The sequence below is a fragment of the Silurus aristotelis genome (genome assembly GCF_946808225.1).
Source record: "Silurus aristotelis genome assembly, chromosome: 1".
NCBI classification, from domain to species: Eukaryota; Metazoa; Chordata; class Actinopteri; order Siluriformes; family Siluridae; genus Silurus; species Silurus aristotelis.
This window is the reverse complement of record NC_139574.1, coordinates 43,521,051-43,548,450: the sequence shown is the minus strand read 5'-3', so window position 1 is coordinate 43,548,450 and position 27,400 is coordinate 43,521,051. Positions and strand designations below refer to the sequence as shown.

At 45.5% G+C, this 27,400-nt stretch overlaps 5 protein-coding genes across 9 annotated transcripts in view; 2 read left to right on the top strand and 3 right to left on the bottom strand.

Annotated features, from left to right (window-relative positions):
* Nucleotides 1–88: 88 nt before the first annotated feature.
* riok3 (RIO kinase 3 (yeast)) lies at nucleotides 89–5,509 on the bottom strand. The gene is made up of 13 exons (XM_083541840.1): nucleotides 5,283–5,509; nucleotides 4,566–4,684; nucleotides 3,609–3,751; nucleotides 3,411–3,518; nucleotides 3,166–3,275; nucleotides 2,506–2,649; nucleotides 2,155–2,282; nucleotides 1,863–2,045; nucleotides 1,558–1,717; nucleotides 1,185–1,265; nucleotides 1,008–1,097; nucleotides 709–816; nucleotides 89–593 (listed from the first exon to the last, which is right to left on the bottom strand). The coding sequence occupies exons 1-13, from the start codon at nucleotides 5,316–5,318 to the stop codon at nucleotides 486–488; spliced, it is 1,518 nt and encodes a 505-aa protein (XP_083397966.1). The 5' UTR covers nucleotides 5,319–5,509; the 3' UTR covers nucleotides 89–485.
* A 186-nt stretch (nucleotides 5,510–5,695) lies between these two features.
* Nucleotides 5,696–10,249, top strand: tmem241 (transmembrane protein 241). 3 transcript variants are annotated; one of them, XM_083542186.1, is made up of 15 exons: nucleotides 5,696–5,950; nucleotides 6,047–6,093; nucleotides 6,659–6,736; nucleotides 7,032–7,118; nucleotides 7,256–7,333; nucleotides 7,698–7,723; nucleotides 7,825–7,876; nucleotides 8,086–8,134; nucleotides 8,316–8,361; nucleotides 8,820–8,855; nucleotides 8,940–8,974; nucleotides 9,047–9,116; nucleotides 9,414–9,507; nucleotides 9,848–9,912; nucleotides 10,018–10,249. In XM_083542186.1, the coding sequence occupies exons 3-15, from the start codon at nucleotides 6,710–6,712 to the stop codon at nucleotides 10,079–10,081; spliced, it is 729 nt and encodes a 242-aa protein (XP_083398312.1). In that variant the 5' UTR covers nucleotides 5,696–5,950; nucleotides 6,047–6,093; nucleotides 6,659–6,709; the 3' UTR covers nucleotides 10,082–10,249. The 3 variants fall into 3 exon arrangements, with proteins under 3 accessions (XP_083398312.1, XP_083398311.1, XP_083398313.1); XM_083542185.1 differs by having other exon boundaries at nucleotides 5,703–5,950; nucleotides 7,037–7,118; XM_083542187.1 differs by having other exon boundaries at nucleotides 5,876–5,950; nucleotides 6,047–6,099.
* A 780-nt stretch (nucleotides 10,250–11,029) lies between these two features.
* Nucleotides 11,030–17,905, bottom strand: rbbp8 (retinoblastoma binding protein 8). Its single transcript, XM_083551941.1, has 20 exons — nucleotides 17,754–17,905; nucleotides 17,210–17,634; nucleotides 17,007–17,049; nucleotides 16,735–16,830; nucleotides 16,248–16,342; nucleotides 15,867–15,939; nucleotides 15,520–15,674; nucleotides 15,061–15,141; nucleotides 14,771–14,841; nucleotides 14,580–14,635; nucleotides 14,288–14,369; nucleotides 14,038–14,182; nucleotides 13,928–13,941; nucleotides 13,398–13,502; nucleotides 12,790–12,901; nucleotides 11,990–12,175; nucleotides 11,687–11,717; nucleotides 11,464–11,557; nucleotides 11,250–11,391; nucleotides 11,030–11,157 (listed from the first exon to the last, which is right to left on the bottom strand). The coding sequence occupies exons 2-20, from the start codon at nucleotides 17,313–17,315 to the stop codon at nucleotides 11,072–11,074; spliced, it is 1,773 nt and encodes a 590-aa protein (XP_083408067.1). The 5' UTR covers nucleotides 17,316–17,634; nucleotides 17,754–17,905; the 3' UTR covers nucleotides 11,030–11,071.
* A 901-nt stretch (nucleotides 17,906–18,806) lies between these two features.
* Nucleotides 18,807–25,295, top strand: esco1 (establishment of sister chromatid cohesion N-acetyltransferase 1). Of its 2 annotated transcripts, none has more exons than XM_083562137.1 (10): nucleotides 18,807–18,958; nucleotides 19,697–21,508; nucleotides 21,592–21,673; nucleotides 21,765–21,843; nucleotides 21,969–22,062; nucleotides 22,177–22,296; nucleotides 22,402–22,491; nucleotides 22,589–22,732; nucleotides 24,557–24,741; nucleotides 24,859–25,295. In XM_083562137.1, the coding sequence occupies exons 2-10, from the start codon at nucleotides 19,715–19,717 to the stop codon at nucleotides 25,004–25,006; spliced, it is 2,736 nt and encodes a 911-aa protein (XP_083418263.1). In that variant the 5' UTR covers nucleotides 18,807–18,958; nucleotides 19,697–19,714; the 3' UTR covers nucleotides 25,007–25,295. The 2 variants fall into 2 exon arrangements, with proteins under 2 accessions (XP_083418263.1, XP_083418262.1); XM_083562136.1 differs by having other exon boundaries at nucleotides 18,851–18,958; nucleotides 21,774–21,843.
* Nucleotides 25,296–26,240: 945 nt separating this feature from the next.
* fen1 (flap structure-specific endonuclease 1) overlaps nucleotides 26,241–27,400 on the bottom strand; it is an 8,466-nt gene continuing 7,306 nt past the window's right edge. For both annotated transcript variants that reach the window (XM_083564172.1, XM_083564173.1), the window contains exons 8-11: nucleotides 27,083–27,281; nucleotides 26,785–26,936; nucleotides 26,583–26,697; nucleotides 26,241–26,464 (exon numbers count right to left, since the gene is read on the bottom strand). In XM_083564172.1, the coding sequence (XP_083420298.1) occupies nucleotides 26,393–26,464; nucleotides 26,583–26,697; nucleotides 26,785–26,936; nucleotides 27,083–27,281 (538 nt within the window). In that variant the 3' untranslated portion in view covers nucleotides 26,241–26,392. The remainder of the gene's footprint in view (nucleotides 26,465–26,582; nucleotides 26,698–26,784; nucleotides 26,937–27,082; nucleotides 27,282–27,400) is intronic.

Sequence of the window (27,400 nt, the reverse complement as noted above, 5' to 3'; positions counted from 1 at the left end):
ACACTTTAATGGAATAATATTTGTGAATGAATGACTGCATTTATGATGTGTGAATATTCAATAAAAAAAAAATAAAAAAAACACGTACTGATTTTCCAATTTCAGTGTTTATTTGTTTTGTGTGCGAGTGTTAAAACGAAGCCGGCACGCACGCACACACACACACACACACACACACACACCATAATTAAGAACCACAAGAACCACATCATCCCCCCGGACACGAGCGGGAACGGTGCCGTGTAGGACTTTAAGACGCCGTGCCTCGTTTTATTCGTTAATTTCTCCCTCGTTCTGCTGCGTTTCAGCTCCTGCTGCAGCTCTGCATCCACCAGGCTGAGCTCAGAGACCTGCTGCAGAATCGTACTAATAATAAACCTAAAGGTAAGGGATTTCCAGACGCCTAGTCAGCAAAAAAGAGATGCTGTTCAATGCACTCCTCACGTTTTTCCTTCATGACCTGCTTTCGCTTTTTGTTTAGTTTGTTAATCGTCTTCGTTTAAAAGGGGCGGGCCGTTCTCTGAGGTATCACTGCAGGCTTTCCTGCTTCGCTTTTGCACGTGGTCCTCATTCATCTTCTCCAGTTCATGAATCTGTAGAGATGAAAGGAAAAATCTTTGTTTAATAATATTATTAATTATTAATACAGACGACACGGCATCTTCAGTAGAAATCTCCTGTTTATGCGTTTGATCCCTGCACACTTACCTGCGCTAGAAAGTCTGCCTCGTTATCGCTGCTGATCTTCAGTCCAGACACGGTGTTGAAGAGATCATACACATCCAAGGCTTCTGACACACCGGCTTTCTGGAAGAACTTAACGAGAGGAGGAGAAGAAAAACCTTAAGTTCCACTCGAATATGTGAAAAAAATCACCTGAAATATATTACGTTGCGTTATCAGAAAGTTTCGAGACTGCACGCGCAGTCACAAGGAGCACCGACGTTTTTCACAAGTCAGCTTTCTGATCCCACCTCGTAGCTCAAATATGGTGGAGAGACACTTACTGTGGAAACGTTCCTGCAGTCTCGGAATAGGAACTCCAGACCGTGAGGGTGAGTGGGCTCCACAGACTGGCTCACGTCGATCAACCACACCTACAGGTTTCAATGATGTTTTGTAATATTCATAACGACTCATTTGCATGTGCATTAATGACGTGAGCATTATGGGAATTTCCTCACCTTACTATCGTGCCACAGCATGTTATATTCGCTCAGGTCAGCATGAACGAGGTTACACTCGCGGAACAGCTGATGCATCATCTGAGGAGAACCCACAACTTCTTATCACTGTTTACAGCCATCACGAGGAGAAAAGCATCTCTGAGGTTGGATGGGCTACACCCCCTCACTGAGTTTGTCTAGACTTCCTGTCTGGTTACATTCTTTGATGTTGGTCATTAAAAATGTATTTAATCTGAGGATGAACTGAAGCTCTTGACCCGTACCTGGAAGATTTTCTGAATCGTGATTGGCTGAGGGAGTGAGGAACTGTATAAAGACCAGGTGTGTGTGTGTGTGTGTGTGTGTGTGTTAGAATGAAGCTCAGTCAGACCTGAACCACTTGGTAATACGCGTTCGTCATGTCTTCGGGGGACAGCACCACGTCTTTCAGTTTCGGAGCTGGCACCTGGTTCTGACCGATAAAAGACATCACCAGAATGTGCTTCTTCAGAATCACCACTTGGGGGCAGGAAATCCCAGCTTTCTTCATCCTGTGCGTGTGGATACGAGAGAAAGACGTTATTACGCCTCCAGCAGATAAACAGTCTACTTGGAAATCTGAAGCTAGGAGAGATGTTATAACTAAACGTGAACAGTGGAGACGTGTGTGTGTGTGTAGGAGTGCTGGAGTCTCACCTGGTCAGGTTGTGCATCTCCTTCTCAGCCCACAGGTGGATGATCTTGCGAGGGTTCAGCTTGCTGAAGCGGTCTTTAAAGCGGTAGTCGTCCTTGATGTACTTATCCCGGTTCTTGAATTCATTCAGCGTGGTCTTGAAGACCTTGAGGACGCACTCCTCTGGAATCGACATCTCCTCGAAGCTGAAGAGAAGAATCGGAGCAGATCGGAAGTCGGAAAAAACTTCACGGAAATGGATCCCCGTTTATTAGACCGTTCCTGATGAAGACCCCCGATAGAGCCTGCACTCACCTTCCTCCATCGGCATGAAACACCACCGACTCCTTCCCTGTGCTGATACACCCGTTGATGTTCTCCAGCATTCCTGCATTCACCATTTTATACATCAGCAACCTGGTCTTGGGGTCAACTGCTTGTTCCTGTAGATGGAAACAGTCCAAAGGTCAAAAGTGGTGCACGTGATGCTCAGGAGCAGTTCCATGCTGGACCAGGGGAGCTACAGAACACCTTCAGGACAATCGTGTCCAGATGTTGTAGGAAAGAACCATATATGTGTGTGTGATGTTCAGACGCAGACATGCTCTCGGTAAATGAACTTTCAGACGGTGTAGATCGTGAACTTGTCGTTCACGTTGGACTCACGGCAGTCGAGTGTTCCTTCTTCTCGTGAAGTCGAGCGCTGCGTTTCTCCTCGGTCTGACAGTGTCTTTTCAGAGCGTTGTACACGTGATTCGACAGCTTCAGGTCCATGCCGATCCCGTCTCCCACGTGCACCTCTGGGGCGAACTGCACCATGAACAAACAGGAGACATTTTTACACACACACACACACACACACACACACACACACACACACACACACACACTAAATGTTGAATGGGATGTTCAAAAAGAAGCACATAGCAATCTAATGGTCAGACGTCCACATACTTTTGTCCACAGATTGTATATGTGTGTACAGACAGACAGACAGACAGACAGACAAATAGATGGCTGCATAGACAGACAGACAAATACACAGACATGTAGACAGACGGACAGACAGACGGACAGACAAATACACAGACATGTAGACATGTAGACAGGTAGACAGACAGACAGACAGACAGACAGACAGACAGACAGACAGACAGACAGACAAATAGATGGCTGCATAGACAGACGGACAGACAGACAAATACACAGACATGTAGACAGGTAGACAGACAGACGGACGGACAGACAGACAGACAAATACACAGACATGTAGACAGACAGACAGACAGACAGATAAGATGAAGATGTAGAAAGAGTGTACTGTACATGATCCATGCGAGCAGTGTTCTTCCGTCCACACACCACCTCATCATGTTTCGTGGTGATGTTCTTGCCTTTCCCTGTGAAACCCTTCTTCGGTGTAGTGGTTGGTTTTTCTGTTAATCAGACATAAATAATATCAGTCATTTCGTTACTACGGGAATCGCGTATTTATGAAACGTGACCGTCAGCAGAGCCACGTAAAGGCAGTTACCGCCGTAAACGTGGTCCATGAACATCTGCACACTCACCGAGACGGTACGGATCATGACGCGTGTCCTGCCAATCGACTTCGTCATCGGAGCTGTCGCTGTCCTCATACGGGTGGACCATGCGGTAGTTTTCAAAGGAAATCGAGACTGGACAAGAGCGAGATGATGCGAGACGTGTTCAGAAAATCTCAAACTTCAGCGCCGATCGATCGAAATGCTCATTCGAGAAAGATCTACCTTTACTCTCGCCATTGAACTTCTTTTCTTCTCGCCGCAACTGGGTGTCGAACTCCCTGTCAAACTCCATCTGAAGCATTTGGGCCAACATCAGGTCGCTGGAGGTTTCTGCATCCTGCTGGAAACTGCCGAGGTCCAGCTCACTAAAACCAAATGAAGACGTATAAATAGAGCAGGTTCATCTGTAGATGTTCATCAAACTGTCTGTATTAACCTTTCTGATTTCTAGCAGCAGATGATGATTTAGGAGAAACATCAATGGACCTTATTTATGAAGATGGATATGAACAGCGTTTCCTTTTTCAACAGTGGCAGCTTGAAGCCCTGGTCTTCTGATCAGAGCGTAAACTTCCTGAACCACTATTTATTCATCATTCACACAAAGAGCATGATTTTCATTATAATCCCGAAATTTCAGGAAAACGCTCCGTGTTCTACTCATGCTTTTATTTATCCGTACAGCATTTATTACAGGTTGACAGATTGGTCGGTTTTGCACATTATCCAGACATCGGTTGAACACTGGAGCTGTCGGAAAAAAATAGTTTTTCCGGGTTGCGTTATACAGTACGAGAGCGGCCTCTAGTGGCGAACCACTGACACTGCGTGCTGATTATTTTAAGTGTCATTTTTTTATTATTCATTTTTGGAGTGTTTTTGTTTCATGCAGGTCTTCTTTTACCAAATGTTTATTCATGGTTTTCATGGCCTTGCTCAGGCTTGGGTGCTGGGATTTGAACCTTCTGATAAAGAGACCAATGCCTTAACCATTAAACACAAACAACACGAGTGGAAGGGAAAACACTCGCTCTGATCCCCTCACACTGACAGACAAGAGCGTACTGCAGAAACGAGACCAGAGGCCCAGAGTGAGAGACGAGACAGAGATGAGAAACAACGACTGTGTACTGAGTCAGCTCTATTTGACTTGAACAGATCTGCAGTTATTAGACTCACTCAGGACTGGAGAGGAAGGAGTTACTTTCCTCATGCAGCTGTTTGGCCAGCTGTTCGCTCATCACTTCTGTCAGGGAAGTGGCTGCTACTGCTGTTTTATTGGAAGTTCCCCATGGACTCTAAACAAGACAGGAAAAAACAGAGGTCAGACGTCTAGCATTCACAATTTGTCAAACTCGCTGAAATCCTGAAGTGTGTGTGTGTGTGTGTATATATATAATATTTTGTATAACTCTATAAACACTCTCTCAGTGAGACAAGTCTGGACTTGTTAGTCACTTGGGGAAATCCACTGTGGCCCAACCCAATGACGTCACCATAAATGACGTCACTCCCCTGCTTTAGGTCATCGTCTAAACTGGATCATTAATAGTTAAAAAACGAACAATATATATATATATATAAACAAATTTATTTTTATATACATATTTATGTAACGTTTAATTAACATGTTAAAGCGTCCTGAAAGAATTTTATTTTACTTTTTAAAAAAAAACAAAAAAAAAAACAAACAACGGGATTGTTGTCGCACCTATTTTACGTCACATGGTGACTTTAGTGTGTATTTAAGGAGTGTGTGTGTGTGTGTGTGTGTGTGTGTGTGTGTGTGTGAAATATCATTATTACTATATAAAATGAATACAGGTTAGTATTATATTATCTCTCTCTTTTACACACACACACACACACACACACACACACTCAGGAGTGTCTCACCTTCACCTGCTCGCTCACTGAGTTCATCTGATCCATGATGGCGCGCACAGAACCTACAGGAAGATCCACAAACTGTACCGCTGAAAGAAACTGAGGGTTTTTATTATCTGTATCTGTGTCCGTGTCCGTGTCCACTCACGCACCAGTGTGTGTGTCTGAGTGTGTGTGTGAGTGTGTGTGTCACAGCACAGAGGTCTTAAACAAACTCACATCCGGGAAACCTGCACTCTTCAAAATAAGGGTCACTCTGTGTTTCCTGTATTGTCATTTTACAAATAACAGCATTTGGTAACTAAAAATATATATATATTATTAAAATGTGATAAAAACATATGTAATTGATATTAGTACCCATATAATATTTTTATTTCTTTTTTTGTTGTTTTATGGGATTGGACACTAAACCATGAATGTCGCGCCTTCGTGCTTTTATCTTAGCGGTAGATGTCAAGAAGACCGGAAGTAGTATTGTGATCAACGTGGAGCCCCAGTACAGTGTGTGTGTGTGTGTGTGTGTGTGTGTGTGTGTGTCAGGTTCAGTGCAGTTTGTTTATTAGTTATATGTGTGTATATATAATAAAGGGGATTTGTGACTGATGAATTGGGCGCGTGCTGTTCCAGGACTCCTGTTCTGCATCTGTTTCATCACTTCCTGTTTCACTAATAAGGTACTATACTGTGTGTGTGTGTGTGTGTGTGTGTATGATGTTCTTCAGTGAAATGCAGTAGTAACAGTAATAATAAGAGTGTGTTTGGTGTTGCAGTATGTGCTGTCAGTGCTGAAGTTTACCTACCCAACACTGTTCCAGGGGTGAGTGTGAGTCTCTCTACTCCAGCATCACCCTCACACACTCCAGCATCACCCTCACACTCTCCAGCATCACCCTCACACACACTCCAGCATCACGCTCACACACTCCAGCGTCGCCCTCACAATCTCCAGCATCACCCTCACACACACTCCAGCATCACACTCTCCAGTGTCACCCTCACACACACTCCAGCATCACCCTCACACACACTCCAGCATCACACACTCCAGCATCACACTCTCCAGTGTCACCCTCACACACACTCCAGCATCACCCTCACACACACTCCAGCATCACACACTCCAGCATCACACTCTCCAGCGTCACCCTCACACACACTCCAGCATCACCCTCACACACACTCCAGCATCACACACTCCAGCATCACCCTCACACACACTCCAGCATCACACTCTCCAGCGTCGCCCTCACACACACTCCAGCATCACCCTCACACTCTCCAGCATCACCCTCACACTCTCCACACTCTGTGTTTCTGTTTCCTTCTTCCTCACATCACTTCATGATCACCTTCTCTATCTCCTGTTCCTCTCTGATCTCCAGGTGGCAATCCTGCACTGGAGCTCTTCTGCTCTGGGCGACCAGGAAACTGGGATGGGTGGAAATCAGCACTTTCCCCAGGTAATCCCATCGCTCTCTCTCTCTCTCACACACACACACACACACACGTGAGAGAGAAGCATTTTTTTTTAAATAGTTATGTAAATTTATGTAAAAGCATGGCATCGCTAATTTGCATTTAGCCACACCCACAAAACTCATACAGAGCATACAGTGCAGAAAGACCTCTAATCGACCCGGAAAAGATGAAGAGCATCTCAGAGGCAGAACTGAAAGTTCACTCTATGGCCAAAAGTTTGTGGACACCCAACCCTAAGATTCTTGTATTCTTAATGAACATCCCGTTCCATCCCCGAGCAGATCTGCTGCAGCGTACTGGCTTCCAGGAGCCGTCCTCTTCCTGGGGAACATATACGGCGGGTCTAAAGCCTTGTCCATGCTGGTATGTGCTGTATTTATCATCGAGAATTAAATTGCAGAGCTGAATCACACTCACGTTTCACGTTTTTTTGCCCGTGTGTGTGTGTGTGTGTGTGTGTGTGTGTGTGTGTGTGTGTGTGTGTGTGTGTTTTTACGTAGCCCATCCCCTTCTTTTTTGTGCTGCAAAATGTGTCTGAAGTGGTCTTCTGTCTTCTCATCCGAGTCACACAGAAAGAGGTGAGCACAGAGACATGTCATTACAGGGACTGACGTAGGCGAGGTGATGAGGCTTTAACGCAAATTCATTTTAAAATTTTACTAAACATATAAAATCAAAAATGATATAAAAGAAGCGATTTTTATACGCCATCATTTCATTACTCAGTTATAAATAATAAGAAATAAAAAAACGCCGCCGGAAAACTGTTTTTGAATCACCAACATTTCAAATCCAGCACCCAAATCCGGCAATTAAATCCGTCCGTGTGGAAACACAGCAAAAGTTGCATTTGGGGTGTATATAAATATAAAATACCAATAATAATAAAACCCACTTAAATCATTCTAATAGTTTCTTCTTTTCTGTTTTATTTTCCGAAAGAGGTCGTCGTGGATGAGGACAATCAGGTAGGGATTATTTGTGTTGCACGTGTTGATGACGAGTGCAGTGTTTCTTTTCCACTTCACTCTGAGTAACTTTTCTTCTCTTCTGTTCTTTCTGCTTTAAGTTCTGTCCTGATACTGGTGTCAGCTGTCACTCTTACGCTTCAGAATCTCCAGGTAACTCATATCAAATACGCACAGATCTCCAATCATCAAAATCATCTGGTCCTGATCAGGTCTTCAAAAAAAAACAATTATTGCTGTGCATCACTGTGGGAGGGGTTATAAGGCCGTTTTTCAGATAACTTTTAAAACGCATTATTCCAAGTCTCCTGATCCAAAAACCCCTCATTCCACTAACTGATCATCTCCTGCTTGTGTCTCAGTTTGGACCCGACCCCTATTTCTGGGCTTTCGTCCACTTTTGCTGCGTTGGTGAGACTTTCTTTTTTTATATTATTGTAAAAGTTGTTGATGTTTTTTTTTTACCTCCGTATATCAAGTTTCCTTTCATGCACGTCATTGAGGCCACGAGGATTTGTTGTGTTCATAAATTGAGATATCATACACTGGATTTTGATTGACCCATTACAATTCTGTATCTCTTTCGTTTCAGGGTCCTACAGAGTCTTCCAGAAGAATTTTAAATCTAGCCATCTGAGGTCACTATTCAATATTTATATATTTGCTGGTTTGAGTTTAAAAGATGAATTTCGGATCAGAGATACATCTCCTGGTGTTCAGCGACACATTTGAACCACATCCCCTGATATCCAAGTGTTCATCATGTTCTTGCCACGGAGTTCCACTAGAGGGCGCTCACCGTAATCCTTAAAATCCACCAAATCCTTGGACTTGGAATTGAAATCTCAGGCTAAATGGTTTAATTTCCTATTTCTGTTTATATATGATGTTCATATCTACTGAATGGTGGATGAAGCTGCTGATTGGTTGATCAGTTCTTTCAAATTTGAGTTCAGTCCCACAAACTCGAATCACTCAAACGTACACAATAAAACAACAGGAAACTGTAAACAAGGCGGATTTGGAATATCGTAGAAAACATTCATTGCGGAAACGTCGTTATTTTTAATCTCAGTTTGTGTTTTTCTCTCCACAGTGAACTCGAGCAGCAGTTCATCAACTACGTGGTGAGGTAAAGAAACCTTCTCACCTTCTCCTGAGGTTTACAGACGAGTTGATTTACTATTAAAAACCATTTTTTTGTTGCTTTTTGAAGCATCTTGCTGTTGGCGGCTGCGGCACATCCCACCGGTAATCCGATTTAATTAATTTAATTAATAATTGAATTTTTTCCCCCACTTAATTTTACATTGTTTTCTGCAGGTGATCTGTTTGATGTTTTGGAGTTTCCCTTCCGGAGCTCCTACAAGTTCTATAGCGGATGTTTTGCCAGGTAGAACCCCAACACACTTTACATCGTATGAGTCCACACACACACACACACACACACCAGTTTGGCCAAAAGTATTGGGACACCTGCCTTTCCCACCCATATATGGTTCTTCTCTCGAAATGTTGGAGGCTCAAAATTGTTCTGGATGTCATGGAATCGTTCCTTCATTTGAACTAAGAGACCCAAACCTGTTCCAGCTCCATGAAGATCTGCTGTTCATGGGTTGGAAGATGTGGAAGATCAGGTGTCCACATACTTTTGTCAGACTATAACTATTGATGATCTTCTGACCTACAGCGGGATTCTGGGCTTTTTTCTGCTGCTGGCCGGGGTCAAGTTGAAGACTGGACCGTCTTTGGTGCACTGTGCCGTCTGGCTGTTCCTCGCCAAGGTCAGCGTTTTTTTTTCCTCTTTGGTTCTCTTTGAGTAAAAACGAGTCTGTAATGAATAATTAACAGGGTTTATTTACTTATCAGACGGACACGTCTTCCACAAAGCAGAGAGAAAAAAAAATAGCAGTCCAAAGTCCAGAAACACAGTCCAGAGGTAGAAAGGGAAAAGCAAAAGAAAAGACACACAAGTGGAGACAGTGGGTAATTAGTGAGGCGCAAAAGAACACACTGGTGACACCTGGTGGAGAAATGAAAGAATGGCACACTGATCCGTGTGGATGGACCTTCATTCCAGTGAGATTAAATTAAGGAGTATTGAATGTCGTCTTTTCCGTGCAGATTCTGGCTTCTGGTCTGTCCATATTTCTATTCGGCACAGAGTTTGGACTCCTGACGTGGTGCTGGTGAGTCGATCGCTTTATACATTGGGATTCTGTGATTACTGGTGATGGTGAACATTGTCAGTAATATGAATTACATCTTTGCACTACATTTTCTTCTCCTTACAGCATCTTCATGAACCATGCAGCTGAGGCGCTGAACATTTACGCTAACAGAGCTCTGGAGAGATGAAAACGAAAACGTCAGCGGCCAAAAAACGTTACTTTTTTATTATTATAAAACGTTACACAATAATATCTGCTGGCAATCATGTGGAAAAGCACAGATCATTTCCAGATCTTCGTGCTCTCATCACGTGTATTACTAATCCAGTTGTTCCAGTGGCACCTGATACGCACGTGTCAAATGAAAAGTCCGCTGCTAACATCTCAATGTCTGGTGGAGTTCAGGCCTCTTTTGGAGACACGACGAGAACGTCGACAGGCTGCACATATTTTTCAATTTGAAGAATCACGTTTTCTAATTTTGATGATTTTCAGACATGCTATAACTTCTTTTCAGGGGAAGATCATCGAGTACTGTAACTAAACGCTTTCTGTTTTTTCTACAAGGACCAAACTTTGAGATGTTACTTTCAAGTGTGTAAAAAAACGATTAAATGCGACTGCAGTCTAGGGATGTGTGGTATACCGGTACTGAAAAAATACCGGTATATGTTATATTCCGAAAGATACAATATCACTTTTACTCTATTCTGCATTTCATATGCTGCTGTTCCGAAATTCACCTGTAGGCGGCAGCGCTTCCCAATTTAATTTGCACGCGTTGATTGTGTTGCTTTTTTTTCCCCTTCAAAGTCAAAATGTAACTCGTGTAATGTGTTTGAACTAAAAACATTCGAAGATTTGAATATATTTTCATTGCATTACTTTAGTTATATATATATATACACACCCCCCCACCCCCCCAAAGGTATTAAGATATAAATCTATTTTTCTGAATATTTTTTAAATAAATTATTTTGACTTCTCCTTTGAAGCTGCTTATTTGTCACTTACAGCATCGATTCCGAGGAATTTAACTCTGGTACCACGTGTGCGATCAATCATTTGTTTATTTCCACAATTATGAATCAAAGTTTCACCGTTTTTGATGTAGAACCTCCATCAAACACATGAACCATGGATGTGTGTGTGTGTGTGTGTTATATGTACGGTGGTTCTACAAAGCTTTTGGTGAGAACATCGCGTGGTACGGTCTCCTCCTCCTTAAACGTGGATCAGCCTGGTTGTCTTCTTTGATGTATCCTGTAGGAGGAATATTTTCGATTATATTCTATTCGTTTCTGAAGTTCTGCTGGGTGAAGAAGAAAACACTACAGAGCTGCAGGTGACCGTACCTCTCTCGACGCAAGTCTGTGTGGAAGGGAAGCCCACGTCCCAGAAGTTCTCCGGGGTGGAAGGAGGGATGTAGCGATAACGGTGCCTCGAGCAGGACGACAGTTTCTTCCGTCTCTCGTCCTCGGGGAGATCGGCATAATACTGCAAGAGACGTGAGACTCATTTATTTATTTATTTATTATCGCATTATAATAAACCTGGAAGGATACGTACGATCTCACACTCTTTGCACGTGTGCCCATGAAGCTTCCTTCGTTCCGCTTTCTTGCGTACAACCACCACGTGAGCAACCGACCGGTCCTGAGCGCTGGACAAGTGAAGAAGAACGTGACGTGATTTAAAAAAAAAACGGATTTTTAGTCCAGAATTAGGAGAACTCCTCTTCATTTAGGAATCATCTCGAAATGATATATTGGGTGTTAAAGTGAGATCTCACCTCTCACCAGCATCTCCATCAGGGTGGACTTCTGTTTAACAACATAAATAAATAAGATTCCTCATCACTGTGGCAGTGTTTATTAATGAATCCACATCAATACTGTAGATTTAGAAGTGATTTATAAAATAAACAGGACGTGAGAATATACTAGATTATATTATATACTGCGCTACGGAACGCGTGTAAACGTGTGAAGGGAGAAATCGAGAGCTGAAATCTTCTCCTGGTTGAGAACTTGTACCGGAGGCTTTTACATGAGAACAATCGACTGCGTTCTTCATCAGGTTTAAAAGCCTTTACCATCCAAACACTTTGCTTCCTCCATCACTTCATCTCCTCGTCCCATGTCCTGTTCTTCACATTCCTCCTCTTCTTCATTCTCCTCCCCCACGGGACTCGTGTCCTCCTGAGGGCAGGACTCGTACTCCTCGTGGCCGGTGGTATCGAAGATATGTGCTAAGCTGTCGTTAGCCTTCTGCCCAATTCCTAATGAACAACACATGAACATATTAAAGCCATTATGAAACCCTCGGAGTAAATTCTGTGGAGGCTACAGAGGAACGTAGACTGAAGGAGACAGTGTGGCTTCTACAGTATCTTCTTGGTTGTTCCAGGACGTATTCTAAAATAGTTTAAAAGACAGCAGCAGAGAATATTTGTGCGATTCTCCCGCCATTGGCTTTAAACACTTCGGAGGTCTTTCTAGTGTTTGGATGATGGAGTAGGAGTTAAACACTTTGGAGGGATTCTAGTGTTTGGATGATGGAGTAGGAGTTCAACACTTTGGAGGAATTTCTAGTGTTTGGATGATGGTGTAGGAGTTCAACACTTCTGAGGAATTCTAGTGTTTGGATGATGGTTTAGGAGTTCAACACTTTGGAGGGATTCTAGTGTTTGGATGATGGTGTAGGAGTTCAACACTTTGGAGGTAGTTCTAGTGTTTGGATGATGGTGTAGGAGTTCAACACTTTGAAGGTAGTTCTAGTGTTTGGATGAGGTTGTAAGAGTTTAACACTTCGGAGGGATTCTAGTGTAGGAGTTCAACACTTCTGAGGGATTCTAGTGTTTGGATGATGGTGTAGGAGCAGAATTACTGATACCTGTGGTGCAGTTTGTCTGCTTCGGTTCAGTCTGTCTTTGGTGAGCTACTAATAAACTATGACTCACATATGTGCAGTCCAGGTCTACAGTCTCAGCCTGTATTATTATGGGCTGTGAAGGAAAGAAAAGTGAGATTTAACAGTGTAATTTCATATTTTTATATAAACTGTCTATTAAGAATTGCCCTTTTGATCATCAGTCTACACTTAAATCACCATCAATGATTAAAGACCAATCCAATTGTCCTGAAGAACATCTCTACACCTGAATTTGAGCAACCTATCCCATTCTTCATGGCAGATCCTTTGAAGCTCTTTTGTGGGATCTGGAAGATGTTTCCATGCACAGCTGCATTCACCAATCTCCCAAAATAATTGAGGCCACTGTGACCTTAGACTTCAAAACAGTTTTAGATCTTCTTCTCTGATCTAATTTCAACCAACACTTCATATGCACCAGACTACAACTAGCAATGCACAGCAAAGAGTCTGAACACCTTCCAGAATGAGATCATTTCACTTTATCATGATGGATGATGAAGTGTAGACTGGTTCAGACCAACACCAGAAGTCTACTGGGTCAGGTACAGGAATGTGTGGAACAGTACCTGTGGGTGAGGAGGGACGTTAGTGTCATATTGGGACAGAGCAGCTCCTGGGTCCATGCTCCAGCTTTCATCTACAATATTATCCACACACACACAATATGAGTTCTGCAACACACAAATGACCAACTTAACACTCTCACACTCACCTCACCCTCATCTCACACTCACCTCTCCCTCATCTCATACTCACCCTCATCTCACACTCACCTCTCCCTCATCTCACACTCACCTCTCCCTCATCTCACACTCACCTCTCCCTCACCTTACCCTTACCTCTCCCTCATCTCACACTCACCTCTCCCTCATCTCACACTCACCTCTCCCTCATCTCAGACTCACCTCACCCTCATCTCATACTCACCCTCATCTCACACTCACCTCACCCTCACCTCACTTACCTCATCTCATACTCACCCTCATCTCACACTCACCTCTCCCTCATCTCATACTCACCCTCATCTCACCTCACCTCTCCCTCATCTCACCCTCACCTCACACTCTCCCTCACCTCACACTCTCCCTCACCTCACACTCTCCCTTACCTCTAAATGAGATAAATGTAAGCTAAAAGTGATGAATGTAAATTAATGACTTGAGTAAACACTAGAACTGTACATGATCATGCGTTAGTTCTTAATGCGGTAGATGTTTGTGTCTGTACCGTTTGGACTCTGGTTTGGATTCTGGCTCAGTGAAGAACTCTTGGAGTTCGGAGAAGGTGGACTCGTACCAGGAGCTTCATTCATGGCTCGATCCTTCTCCCAGCTTCTTCTTCCGCTTGACTCCTTCAAATGAATAAAAATATAACATAATGAACTCCAATGCAATGATGATGGAAGTCTTTTAGAAGAAACGTTCATACGACCATCAAGTCCTGCGTGGAGATCTACCTGCTCGGGGTGTTTAGACGGTCTCTGAGAAGACTCGGGTCGATTCTTCTCTGCGTTCTGCTCCTCAGCTTCGGGACAACTGCTGGGACAGAGAAGAGAAGTTTGTGTGTTCACCTTACTCCATGGAGCTGAGATTAGAGTGGAATTGAGCTGCACATGTTCAACACAATCAAGCAGAACATCCTTAAGATATGCTGAAAAAAATACATACTTAGGACCCAAACTCTAGTATTCATAATCACGTCACAACGTTCCACACTAGCAGGAGACATGTTGAAGAACGTTTACTTACCTGGTGAAATTCCTTGCCTTGTCCTTTCCTTCGTCTTCGTCATCACTCTCGGACATCTAAAAGCAGGAGAAGGTTATGAAGAAGAAGCACTTCCTCATTCAGCAGACGCCGTTTCCCCACAACAAACCCAAACATCAGACATCATTTTTCTCAACCCAAGATACATCATATCAATAAAGCTTCTAACAAACCTGCTGAGAATTCAGGTCCAAACGGCAGCTTTCTGGAACCACGGTTCTGCCGTGACGCTTGGTGTCGCTCTCTAAATCATCACGGTACCAGGGTCAGGGAATGTATTTTGGTATTAAACACTATTCTAAACACCGGTTTATAAATAACAGATTTATTATAACTAAATATAAATTAATTCATTATACGTATACAATATATAGATGATCATAATTCACGTGACGTGGCACGTTTCTAATCACGCTTTAATATTTTATATCTTTAGTAGATTGATCAGCGATAAAACTCTTACTCGGGATGAAGGTTACATCCAGATCACACGTCTCGGGAACCAGCACAGCTCCGGCGTAGCCCAAGGTTCTCCTCTGAGGGTCTACAGAACACCAAATCAAAGAAACTATTTTTGGACACTCCGTCCATAAATTTTTTTCTACAACATCACACTGAAGTTGCTCAGTGAGGTGCTTCTATACAGGCTCTTTGCAGTCTTGAAATCTATAAATATCTCCATAGATCGTTTTTTTTTTCTTTTAGTGATGCTCATCTAGGTCTTTTCTGCAGTCTGACTATCGGCAAAAATCCCTATCGATAGTTTTTCCAGGTTGCGTCTGCTGATAGAGCGGCTGAGAAAGTCAGCCGTCGTTACGAGAGCGGCCTCTAGAGGCGGATCGCTGACACCACGTGCTGTTAGTTTTTATATATTTATATTTAATTTAGCACATTTTCATGAGTGTTTTATGGAGTGACTAACCGTGAAGTGGCGGAGACGGTAGATTTTCAGCGTAGCGGATGTTGCTCTGATCTCTCTTGCGCTTCATCTTGTTGACTACAGGAAAGGACAAGGGCTGCTTTGGTGAATCCGGGATCACGCCTTCTTCTGGCTCTGAGAAGGAGGTCTGATGGGAACTGAAAATGGAGCTCACGGAGATTAGAAACCAGTATAGGGGAGGTTCTCACACTCCTCAGCATCCTCAACATTTAAGTCAAATCCAGACTATGCATTTCCTATGGTTTTCCAGAACATGTAATCTGATACCGGTACACTAATGTGAGACGTGTGTGTGTGTGTGTGTGTGTGTGTGTGTGTGTGTCACTTACAGATGTCCACGTGATTGCTCTCGCAGAAGTCTGAGCTTCCTGATCTCTTCCTTAAGCAGATTTCTTTCAGACTCTGATCAACACACACACACACACACACACACACACACACAAAATGAGCCATATGAGCATATCTACACTATACAGGCAAAAGTATTGGGACACCAACCATATGCACTTCTTCCAAAAACTATTATATAAGATCTGCTTTTCATCTCCTGTTATAAACCCTATCGAAGATGATCTTCAAGATGAACGTAAACGCTGTCGGCACCCCAGGACTTTACTAACACCATTGTAGCCGAATGAATCTCCACAAAATCTTGTGGAACATCTTCCCATAGCAAACCTTATTGTGTGTGTGTGTGTGTGTGTACTCACGGAGCTCGTTGATGAGCAGATGATCAAACGGTGCTTGATTTTTTTTCAGCTGCTTTTCGGTTTCCTTGCAGCGATCACAAGGTCCAGACTGCAGCCTAGTAACGTATTTATCACATATTACTATCATTGTTCACGTTAGATTTCTAGACCCTCCTCATCCTCACCGTGCGTTTAATACGACTGATTTATTCTAAAACACATTTCTATCTAGGACGTGATGTGAGATACAGGGTCCTGGATGAGGGCGACTGATTTAATATTAAAAAAATTCACGGTGTCAGTGATTCACCTCTAGAGGCCGCTCTCGTACTGTATATCGCAACCTGGAAAAACTATCGGTATGGATTTTTTGCCAAAAGTTTCGGTTAATTGATTAATCTGTAAACCTGATGAGTCTGACGAGCTCTAGGATGGAGTATGTGTTTATTAAGTCTTCTATAGGAGTAATTTTGGGAGTGTACGATTGAGCTGAAGCTGTGTGAAGTACCTTTCCTTCAAGACTTTGTTGGATTCCTGCAGTGTTCTCTGCTGATCACGTAACTGCTGATTCTTTTTATAGAACTCCTCCAGTCTTTGGGCATCACTGCATGAAGAAACAATCACACACACACACACACACACACACTTCTTCAGGTTCTTCTACAATGAAGTGACTCTGTGCTCTGGTCTCTTCCCCACACCTGAGCTGATGTTCTACACAACGGAGAATGAAGAATCTGGATTTATTTTGGAGATTTTTTGTTGTTCAGCTCCACTTACAAACAGCGCTCCTTCTTCAGTTTGTTCACCTTCAACTGCAGCTCTGAGGAGGAGAATGAGGAGATAAGGGAGGAGGAGGAGGAGAGGAAGAAGAAAATTAAATATATTGTCCAAACCCAGCGACAGTCAGCTCTAAAACTCATGATGATGTTCCTGTATAAATGTAGGAGGTGATGATTATGTTCCTGAAGTGCCAGAAGAACCTTGTATAGTGTGATCATGGCAGTCTCTGAGGCGCTGCAGCAGTTCCTGGAACATCTCGCTGCTCCCGGGTGTGCCCACCTCATCACTGCACCGAGGGCTGCTCATTCTTCTCCTCTCCTGTCTCTTTTGTCTCAGTCAGGACACTGGGGTGTCTCCTGGGGGTTTCGGTGGAGTCTCCTGGGGGTTTCGGTGGACACGGGGGTGTCTCCTGGGGGTTTCGGTGGACACGGGGGTGTCTCCTGGGGGTTTCGGTGGAGTCTCCTGGGGGTTTCGGTGGACACAGGGGTGTCTCCTGGGGGTTTCGGTGGAGTCTCCTGGGGGTTTTGATGGACACGGGGGTGTCTCCTGGGGGTTTCGGTGGACGCAGGGGTGTCTCCTGGGGGGTTTGATGGACACCACACCGCTGTCTGAGGAGAAGCTGAACCTGAAAGAACGGAGACAGCGCGCGCGCGACGTCACTATAGAGATATAGATATATATATATTTTTTTTATAAACCTTTTCTATAAATATATATTTGTTTGTGAATATTTGAGTAAAATACCGCAGTGAGAGCAGCAGCTGCTTCTCCTGTTCTCCTGAAGCGCTTCTGAACTTTTCCAAAACAACCGAATCCCGCGCCAGACCTGTTCGGCTCTGTCCCAAATACACTTCCTTACCTAGTGCACTTTATCTCTAATACCGGAAGTGGCTACCCGATCCGTACCGGAAGCACTTTAGTGTTGTTGTTTTTTTTTGTTTTGTTTTTTAATATATATATTTATTATTTACATTAAACTATTAAGCAGATACAAACAACATGACAATAAAATAACACTTTTACCTGAGAATATTCAGGACAGATGCATTATAAATATATACACATATTTATATAAAAAAAAATGTTTTTAAGAAGTGTTTAACAAACTTTACTTTACAAACATCTATATTTAAGAAACACAAGATATTTATTCATTTAAATAAATAGTGTGAATGAATTTAATGATTACATTTATTTTTATTTACTCAAGTATTATTTTTTTTTATCATTTAATCGATTGTTGAATTCTTGCAGTATAAAATAAAGACGGATTTGCGCACATGCGCAGTACAAATTAAGGTTACAGATACATATCGGGTAGAAACAAAGAGGTCGTTTTAAACCCACCTATAAAGTGTACACTTATCTAAAGAGATGTAGTGGATTTGGGATTCGGCCAGTGAAATGACTCGCTTGATGCTATACGCTTATCAGACACCCAGTAGCGCCATCTAGTGGTTGGGAGAATAAAAGGCCAACAATAGGAGTGAAAATAATAATAAAAAAAAGTAATGTGTGTAATTAAAAATTGTGATAAATAAATATATAAAAATATACCAAATTGCTAGAGGTTTTTAGCTTCAGAGAATGTAATATTTTTTTTTAAACGCTCTCTTATAGCATTTTTCTTCTTTTTTTTTATTTGGAGAAAAACGCTTAACGTCGTATTATTTGTCTGTAAATAGTAATGCTTTATTATTTATTTGTTTACTGTGTCTGGTCTTTAAAAAATAAATAAGAAAATCGCCGCCTTGTCGCGTTAAATCCACGTTAATCGTTTTCGAATGCCGCCGCCAGTCCGCCAGGTGGCGCACGCAAACGCGAGCGCGAAACCCGAGGCGCGACGAAGAAACTTCCAGAGCACCGGAAGAGAACGTAAACTTCCCACAGCACCAAACAGCTGTTCTCGGGGAAGGAAAGGAGAAAACCGAACCGGGGAGAGAACCGGGGTAAGTTACCGCGCGTCCACGCGGCTTTCTTTCGGCTTTGCGCGTGTCCGTGTGGTGTTTATTTCTTAGCGTGTAGGATTCACCCCCTTGTCCGCGGGTTAGCTGCGCTGCTAAAGCTAAACCTCCAGGAGCCGATGTCGGAGGAGCGTGTCCTGACACCGAGCTGCAGCCTCGCGTGGAGCGCCAGGTGTCTGGGATCAGAAGCTCATCTCTCCTCCGTCCTTGTAGATCCACCACAGCGCCAAGATCTGAGCAACTTCCGGTTTTCATGTCCGGATTCTTTTGAATGTAAAAGTTGCTCTGTTTATACATGAAGAAGTGAGAAGTGCTCCTGATCAGTCCACAGCTGTTCTCTGATAGAACCTGTTCACCATCGGGTCTACTGATAAAGGGAGTGGAGTATCTCAGTGGTGGCATCATCAACTAGTTCCATCACCAAACTGTAGGTCAGGCAGGACGCTGTAAGGTTCTGGATGGAGTCAGGAGGAAGAGCAGGGTCCTGTGTTCAGAGTACGACATGTAGGATGTAGCACATTCACTCCAACAAGGTGTAGCAGGAGATCTTCCAAACCATGTAGAGCAGATCTTCATGTAGCTGGCTTTCTGCACACGGAAGAGACGAAGCACATCTGGCTGGAAAGGCGGGTGTCCAGATACTTTTGAGTGTGGGGTGCGGTTCAGGGGCTTTTCTGTCTCGTTCTCATCTCTGATCTCTCATACTCATCTCTTGTGTTTCAGGATTCCGTTTCCACGACGATGCCATGTCAAAAACGAAAAATGCAGCCTGCCGAAGCCCAAGACGATGAGAAGCGAGCGGACCCGAGCACGGCGGCGTGCGACAGACCCGCCCGAACGTCTCTACGCCCCAAACGTCCCCAAACGTCAGCAGCACCACAGAAACAAGGTCCGGCCAAGTCCAAAAAAAAGCCTTCAGCCCAGCCGAGAGACGAGACGGAAAACACGCCTCGACGCTCCTCCAGGCTCAAAACCCCGCCGAAGAAGGCGAGCGGCACAAAAAGGAAAAAAACCTCCACCCCGGTGGTGAAGGACCCGAGAATGAGCGTTAGAGCTTCAAACAGAGACGGGGATAAACCGTGCCTCACGTCACCTGCGCTGAAGAAGGGGAGCAGGAAGTACGCGTCCAGGGTGAAGAAGGACAACCGCGAGTCTGCGCTGAAGGACGTGGCGTGCGGCGCGGCGGTCGGACTGCTCCCCGTGTTAATTGAGCACAGCTACGGTCAACCTCCTGATTCACACAGCGAGGAAACCACACTGCCAGACAAAAGCCAAGCCGCCGGAATCACCAAGCTCGGTCTAGGCGTGAACGACGAGCACGACGCTGCCATCTACCATCCAGCCAGAGCGTCCGGAGAGAGCAGAAAGGATCTCTTAGTGGACCCTGGTGTACAGGTAGAACCCGCAGCAGGTGAATTTCCAGAACCAGGCGTGAACAAAGACGACTTGCGTAGCGAAAACACCTCAGACGGTGAAGGGAGCGCACGTCTCCCGCAGGACGCTCTGTTCTCCGAAGCGTCTGACGTGCCTCAGGACGATCTCGAGATCGAACACTGTGTCGTCGAGATTACAACGTCAGGAGAAGAAGAAGCGCATGGTGACCTCAGTGCCTTACAGAGTAACGAGCAGCCCTCACAGAACCTCCAGGACTCGACGGGACTCTCGGAAACCAGCAGAGCTGCGGTATGTAAGGAGAGCACCTCCACTCCTCCTTCTCTTCCGCAAGACGGAGCAAAAGACTCCTCACAAGGTTCTCCTGCACAGGACACCGCAGAACCTCCCAAGAAGCAAGCGATGAACCCTCAGGCCAGGACCAAGGCGCGTCTGGCAGCCATGGCAAAGGAGAGAGCCGCTGCGGCTAAGAGGCCGCCGCCCAAGCAGCTCAACCTCTTAGCTCTTTGCGAGGAAATCGCAGATGACATCGCGTCGGACACGGCGGCTACGAAAGACGACAAGACGGACGACAGCGTGGAGTCGTTTGAGAGTAAAAACGAGGTGGAGAACGCGACCGTCCCCACCGTGTCCAGCGACCTCCCCGTCCCGGAAAGCCTCACCGAGGAGACGCACGAGAGCACGCCCAAGAAACGCTTCTTCCTCAGCCAGGTTTCTGTTCCGCTCAAAACCCAGGAGAAGAAGAAGTTATCCCGGTTCCAGAAGCTGAGGCAGGTGGAACTGCAGAGGGACAAACTGACATGGACGCGGGTCAAAAAGCTGAAATCGGAGCAGGCTAGCCAGGACGAGGTCGAGGACTCAGTGCAGACGTCACCCGTCTCGGTGCCGACCGGCGACGTCAGTCTTCCTCCTCCGTCTCCTCCTCGTCTCACGCCGGCGTCCACGCTGAAAGCGGGAGCGGGCGAGTGCAGGAGGACGCTCCCGGCCGTGGCCCCGCCCATGCCCAACGGGATCACCAGCTCCAAACCTAGACCTGTTGTGGAGTATAAGCCATACAACCCCAGACCAAAATACTCTCCAGACGACTTTGAACTCGACGAGCCGAGCGAAGAGACCAGCAAGCCGGCGCTCCCCAAACAGGAGGTAAAGATACCACGTCCTCGTCTCTCATACTGCCTCATACTGCTGTAATTGTGTGTTTGAACATCTATTCATTTGCATTCCAGGGCAGAACGGAGCAACACTCGTCTACGGCTGTGGAGTCGTCCAGAACACCCGGAAAGCTCACGTGCACCATGACCTCCGCAGGTAAACACCCTGTTCATGGTACCTGCTCTGACCATAAGAAGACCTTAAAACAGCCATTACAGATCTTCTGGATATTATTTCTCTGTTTTAGCTCCTACAGGGATCAGGTCCTCTACCCAACACGACGCTTCTCATAAAACACCAACGGAAAATTCCGACTCCAAAAGCAGGTATCGTCCCGTCCCGTATCCCGTCTTCCTTTTCCTCTGCAACAATGCCGTTTCAGTTCTACCTGAGATCTTCAGCCGGTTTTGTGTGGAGGAACCGATCCTGATTGTTGTTGGCGTGTTTTCAGGAGCAGCTGTAGCAGCGGGTCGGACGCAGAGCTTCGGAGCGAGGTTACGAACACCACGACGTCTGCAGGTCCAGACGGAGAGCAGAAAAGCAGCGTGAGTTTGTATGATTTTATATTCGCGATTTTACCGAACGCTCGAGAAGATGCCGTTAAGCGCCGGAAGCACGTGCGTTAATATCAGTGTGAAATGTTACACGTTTTTGAGCAGAACGCGTTCGGAGCCACGTCCTGTAACGTCTGTGGGATGCTCTACTCTCCTTCCACCACCGAGGACGAGACGCAGCACCTGCTGTTCCACAACCAGTTCATCAGCGCTGTCAGATACGTGGTGAGAACTTACATCACTGTAGAGGGTAGAAGAAGTGCAGGAACGATACGATGCATGTTGTTTGGACCACAATGATGAACCCACCTGATTTGGATTCTTCTACAGGGCTGGAAGAAGGAGAGGATTTTAGGAGAATACCCAGACGGCAAGATCATCCTCGTTCTCCCAGACGATCCTAAATACGCCCTGAAAAAGGTACCGTTCAAAGTCCTCCTTCAAACGTCTTAGAACTGAAGTGCATCAGGAGAACCTGGTGTTCTTAATCGTCTGGTTTGATTTTGTGTGTTTGGAGGTGGAGGAGATCAGAGAAATGGTGGACAACGACCTGGGATTCCAGCAAGTGGAGACGAAGGTTCCTTCTCAAACCAAAACCTTCCTCTTCATTTCAAACGACAAGAAGGTGACGGGGTGTCTGATCGCTGAACACATTCAGGAGGTCAGTGTTGTTCTTCTGAGTGGTTTGTTTTGTTCAGAATCATAAACCTGTAAAAAAAAACATATTACATTTTAAACAAGTGATGAGCCATAGGATTATTAACCTGAACCAGAATAGCACATTACTGAGTGGGAGATGAGTGGGAGTCTCAGGGGGAGATGAATGGAAGTCTTGGTAAAAGTCTGGGTGGGGGATGAGTGGGAGTCTGTCTCTGCGGGAGTCTCAGTGGGAGATGAGTGGAAGTCTTGGTAAAAGTCTGGGTGGGAGATGAGTGGGAGTCTGTCTCTGTGGGAGTCTCAGTGGGAGATGAGTGGGCGTCTCGTTGGGAGTTGAGTGGGAGATGAGTGGAAGTCTTGGTAAAAGTCTGGGTGGGAGATGAGTGGGAGTCTGTCTCTGTGGGAGTCTCAGTGGGAGATGAGTGGAAGTCTCGTTGGGAGTTGAGTGGGAGATGAGTGGAAGTCTTGGTAAAAGTCTGGGTGGGGGATGAGTGGGAGTCTGTCTCTGCGGGAGTCTCAGTGGGAGATGAGTGGAAGTCTTGGTAAAAGTCTGGGTGGGGGATGAGTGGGAGTCTGTCTCTGCGGGAGTCTCAGTGGGAGATGAGTGGGCGTCTCGTTGGGAGTTGAGTGGGAGATGAGTGGAAGTCTTGGTAAAAGTCTGGGTGGGAGATGAGTGGGAGTCTGTCTCTGCGGGAGTCTCAGTGGGAGATGAGTGGAAGTCTTGGTAAAAGTCTGGGTGGGGGATGAGTGGGAGTCTGTCTCTGCGGGAGTCTCAGTGGGAGATGAGTGGGCGTCTCGTTGGGAGTTGAGTGGGAGATGAGTGGAAGTCTTGGTAAAAGTCTGGGTGGGAGATGAGTGGGAGTCTGTCTCTGTGGGAGTCTCAGTGGGAGATGAGTGGGCGTCTCGTTGGGAGTTGAGTGGGAGATGAGTGGAAGTCTTGGTAAAAGTCTGGGTGGGGGATGAGTGGGAGTCTGTCTCTGCGGGAGTCTCAGTGGGAGATGAGTGGGCGTCTCGTTGGGAGTTGAGTGGGAGATGAGTGGAAGTCTTGGTAAAAGTCTGGGTGGGAGATGATTGGGAGTCTGTCTCTGTGGGAGTCTCAGTGGGAGATGAGTGGAAGTCTTGGTAAAAGTCTGGGTGGGGGATGAGTGGGAGTCTGTCTCTGCGGGAGTCTCAGTGGGAGATGAGTGGGCGTCTCGTTGGGAGTTGAGTGGGAGATGAGTGGAAGTCTTGGTAAAAGTCTGGGTGGGGGATGAGTGGGAGTCTGTCTCTGCGGGAGTCTCAGTGGGAGATGAGTGGGCGTCTCGTTGGGAGTTGAGTGGGAGATGAGTGGAAGTCTTGGTAAAAGTCTGGGTGGGAGATGAGTGGGAGTCTGTCTCTGCGGGAGTCTCAGTGGGAGATGAGTGGGCGTCTCGTTGGGAGTTGAGTGGGAGATGAGTGGAAGTCTTGGTAAAAGTCTGGGTGGGAGATGAGTGGGAGTCTGTCTCTGCGGGAGTCTCAGTGGGAGATGAGTGGGCGTCTCGTTGGGAGTTGAGTGGGAGATGAGTGGAAGTCTTGGTAAAAGTCTGGGTGGGAGATGAGTGGGAGTCTGTCTCTGCGGGAGTCTCAGTGGGAGTCTCGGTGGGAGTCTCAGTGGCTAAGAGGTGTAAATCAGACTACTGAAGTTCAGAGCCACTGTAACCGCTCATTGTGTGAACGTGAGGAACGTGTCTGAACGTCTGCTAAATACACTCTGACTTTAAATAAACCCAAACTTCAGATGTTTTTATTTATTTATTTAAATTTTTTTTCCAGAAGTGACGTATCGGTGTTTTTATTACGGTGTCTTCAGGGCTACAGAGTGATCGAGGAGCCTTTACCAGAAGGTTCTGAGGGGGAGAAGGTGATGTTCGAGCGTCAGAGGGCCTGGTGCTGCTCTACTGTTCCAGAGCCTGCAGTGTGTGGGATCAGTCGTATTTGGGTCTTCAGCATGATGAGGAGGAGAGGCATCGCCTCACGCATGATTGAGTGTCTCAGGTGAGCAGTCACGTGATCGTGATTCCACACGTGGTCATTCACGTTTCTGAGAGGCGACGGACACAAACTTCACAACAGTTCACCCGATGCCTTTTTTTTTCTTTCTTCTCATTCCAGGAACAACTTCATCTACGGCTCCCATTTAAGCAAAGGCGAGATCGCCTTCTCAGACCCCACACCTGACGGGAAGCTTTTCGCTACGCATTACTGTGGAACGTCACAGTTCCTGGTCTACAACTTCATCAGCGGCCCGCGGTTGAACTGACGCCATTCACTAATAAACCCAGCACTTTTTTAGCTCCTCCCATTCCCACATTACAGCAAGACCGGACCGGACCGGACCGGAGCAGCACTCGGGAGGATCTCAGCAGCTTTTATTACACAGAGACACGAGCTTATTATTAGAAACTTCCTCTAAAAGAAAATGTCCACCATGTTGATTTTTTTGATACGTTCTCCTAATATGATTTGATTTCAGATTGAAAACTGGTACAGACAGCAGGGGTTCAATCCCACGTTACAGGATCTATATTAAACACAGAACTGTTTTTTAACCCCAGTGGAGGTTTATTCCCTGCCTCATCACACCGTCTGCTCCATCATAGCCGTCTCGTCTGGAGATGTGCATTGGGTCACGTAAAAAAAAAAAAAAAACGGGGGAGGGGTTTTATATATATATATATATATATATATGAAATACAGTAAGAGCTCTTTCTCGTCTCAGGTATCAACACTGATCTCATACGGCCAAAAGGAATCTCTCTGTTCACCTGATCAGCACCATGGACACCATATCACTCAGCCCTGTAGATCATCTTCTTCCACTAGGTCTTTTAGAGCAGGGGGGAGGGAGGGTGGGGGGTGATCAGGTACTTTCTAAGCTTCAGATCTTCCACATCAACCTTTTTTTTCATGGAGCTGTTTTTCCACTGGGGAATTTAGTTTGTTTGGAGCAGGTGTTTGAGAGAAGATCAGTGTGACGGTCACATCCTTTTGGTCCTGTGGTGTTACACTCAAACACACACACACACACACACACACACACACACGTATATAAAAGGGTAAAGTGGAGGATAAAAGATAAACGTCTGAAAAGAAGGAATGGTTTGTGTTTTGCACCAGGAACACGCATCAGATCCACATTACTGATGAGCTCCAGCCAGACGCTGCTACGGTTTAGAAGCCCAAAACCAGATAAGCATGAAATTGTTCCTTCACATGAATTTGGAGAACCTGCTCCAGCATGTTAATACACAAAGCCAGCTCCATGAAGATCTCACCCTTCCACCAAATCTAGTAGAACATCTTCCCAGTCTATACAGTACTGTATGCTAGAAGAAATGTGCCTCTCTATCACCTGAAGATTGCAGATTCACAGGTTACACTGGAGCTTCAAGCTCTTACGCGGTATTGGGACACTCGCCTTTTTCCAGCCACGTTCCTTCACTTGAACTAGGAGATCCAAAACCTGTTCCAGCATGAAACGTGACACACAAGCGTGGTTTAGAAACGTTTCTTTATTTAATTCCAACAGAAAACATTGTTTTTTCAGCATCGTGTCGTTTCCAGGGGACTTTTCAATATGAAGAGCCCACAGGAAGCAGCACATGAAGGCTTGGAGAACATCATCACGCACTACTGCAGCTCTTTTTCATTTGCCCTTCCTGAACTTGCCTGGTGTCGTCTTGGGTTTCTTCTTGGCTGAACCTTTGGCTTCAGGCTCCTGTAATTACAATAAAAAAGAAGGAACAACCAGATATGAAGCTTGTAAGAGCGTGTTCTCATTTCCACATGAAGCACAGCCTTCACACACACACACACACACACACACACACACACACCTTGCGTTTAGAAGAGATGGATCCTGTGATGGAGAAGAACGTATCCAGTCTCCCTTGAGTGCTTCCCTGGCGGCTCTTGGTTATTTTCTTGCAGCCGTTCCGGATCCGATCCTCGCTGAACACAATCAGGAAGAACGTTCGACTCGGAGCACAAGTAGATCTGAAGCCTTCATGATGGAGTTTTAAAGACTCTTGCGTTTACCTGAACTGCTTCTCGTTGCACATAAACTGGACCAGGCCCTCCTCATCAGGCTCGTTCCACTTGAGTTCCAGAGTGGAGCAGTCCACCACCTCGGGGTCCAGGAACAGGGAGCGAGCCTCCTTATAAAGCCAGTCTTCTGGGGCGGGGTGTTTCTGTCAGAACAACAGCACACGTGGTAGCATTGAGAAGATCAGGATGAAGGTCAGAATTCAACACGGACACTCATCATCAACACCACTGACTTCTCGCTCTGGGCTCCAGTGTGTGTGTGTGTGTGTGTGTGTGGACAGGAACTCACTGATTGGTCGACGTTGTCGAGGATTTCCTCGATTGAGCCGTGCAGTCTGATGAGGTCGATGGCTCTCTTGGGTCCGATTCCTTTGATGGTGCCGCAGTAGTCGCAACCCAGCAGGATACACAGATCTATAAACTGCTGGTGGGTCAAATTCATCTCCTGCAGGATGCGGCTGAAATGAAACTCCTGGATGGGAAGTTTCCTGCAGGTGAGGGGGCGGAAACGGAACAGCCGGAATGTGGACAAGGATGTAGGAATGAAATGTTCTGCATGTTCGAGAGTAATCTCAGTACACCTCCTACCTCCTGGTGTGTGTTCTGT

What these genes read in the sequence shown, in the direction of transcription:
- esco1 (XM_083562137.1), top strand. Translation starts at nt 19,715, where the DNA reads ATGCCATGTCAAAAACGAAAAATGCAGCCTGCCGAAGCCCAAGACGAT. An exon ending in TCAGCGCTGTCAGATACGTG is followed by an intron (nt 22,297 to 22,401) that starts GTGAGAACTTAC and finishes ATTCTTCTACAG; the next exon opens with GGCTGGAAGAAGGAGAGGAT. An exon ending in CGCATGATTGAGTGTCTCAG is followed by an intron (nt 24,742 to 24,858) that starts GTGAGCAGTCAC and finishes TTCTCATTCCAG; the next exon opens with GAACAACTTCATCTACGGCT.
- tmem241 (XM_083542185.1), top strand. Translation starts at nt 5,879, where the DNA reads ATGAATTGGGCGCGTGCTGTTCCAGGACTCCTGTTCTGCATCTGTTTC. An exon ending in CTTCCTGTTTCACTAATAAG is followed by an intron (nt 5,951 to 6,046) that starts GTACTATACTGT and finishes TTGGTGTTGCAG; the next exon opens with TATGTGCTGTCAGTGCTGAA. An exon ending in GAAATCAGCACTTTCCCCAG is followed by an intron (nt 6,737 to 7,036) that starts GTAATCCCATCG and finishes ATCCCCGAGCAG; the next exon opens with ATCTGCTGCAGCGTACTGGC.
- rbbp8 (XM_083551941.1), bottom strand. Translation starts at nt 17,315, where the DNA reads ATGAGCAGCCCTCGGTGCAGTGATGAGGTGGGCACACCCGGGAGCAGC. An exon ending in AACAAAGTCTTGAAGGAAAG is followed by an intron (nt 16,343 to 16,734) that starts GTACTTCACACA and finishes ATACGTTACTAG; the next exon opens with GCTGCAGTCTGGACCTTGTG. An exon ending in TCTGCTCATCAACGAGCTCC is followed by an intron (nt 15,940 to 16,247) that starts GTGAGTACACAC and finishes TGTGTTGATCAG; the next exon opens with AGTCTGAAAGAAATCTGCTT.
- riok3 (XM_083541840.1), bottom strand. Translation starts at nt 5,318, where the DNA reads ATGGATCAGATGAACTCAGTGAGCGAGCAGGTGAAG. An exon ending in TCATGATCCGTACCGTCTCG is followed by an intron (nt 3,276 to 3,410) that starts GTGAGTGTGCAG and finishes TCTGATTAACAG; the next exon opens with AAAAACCAACCACTACACCG. An exon ending in AGAAGGAACACTCGACTGCC is followed by an intron (nt 2,283 to 2,505) that starts GTGAGTCCAACG and finishes TTCCATCTACAG; the next exon opens with GAACAAGCAGTTGACCCCAA.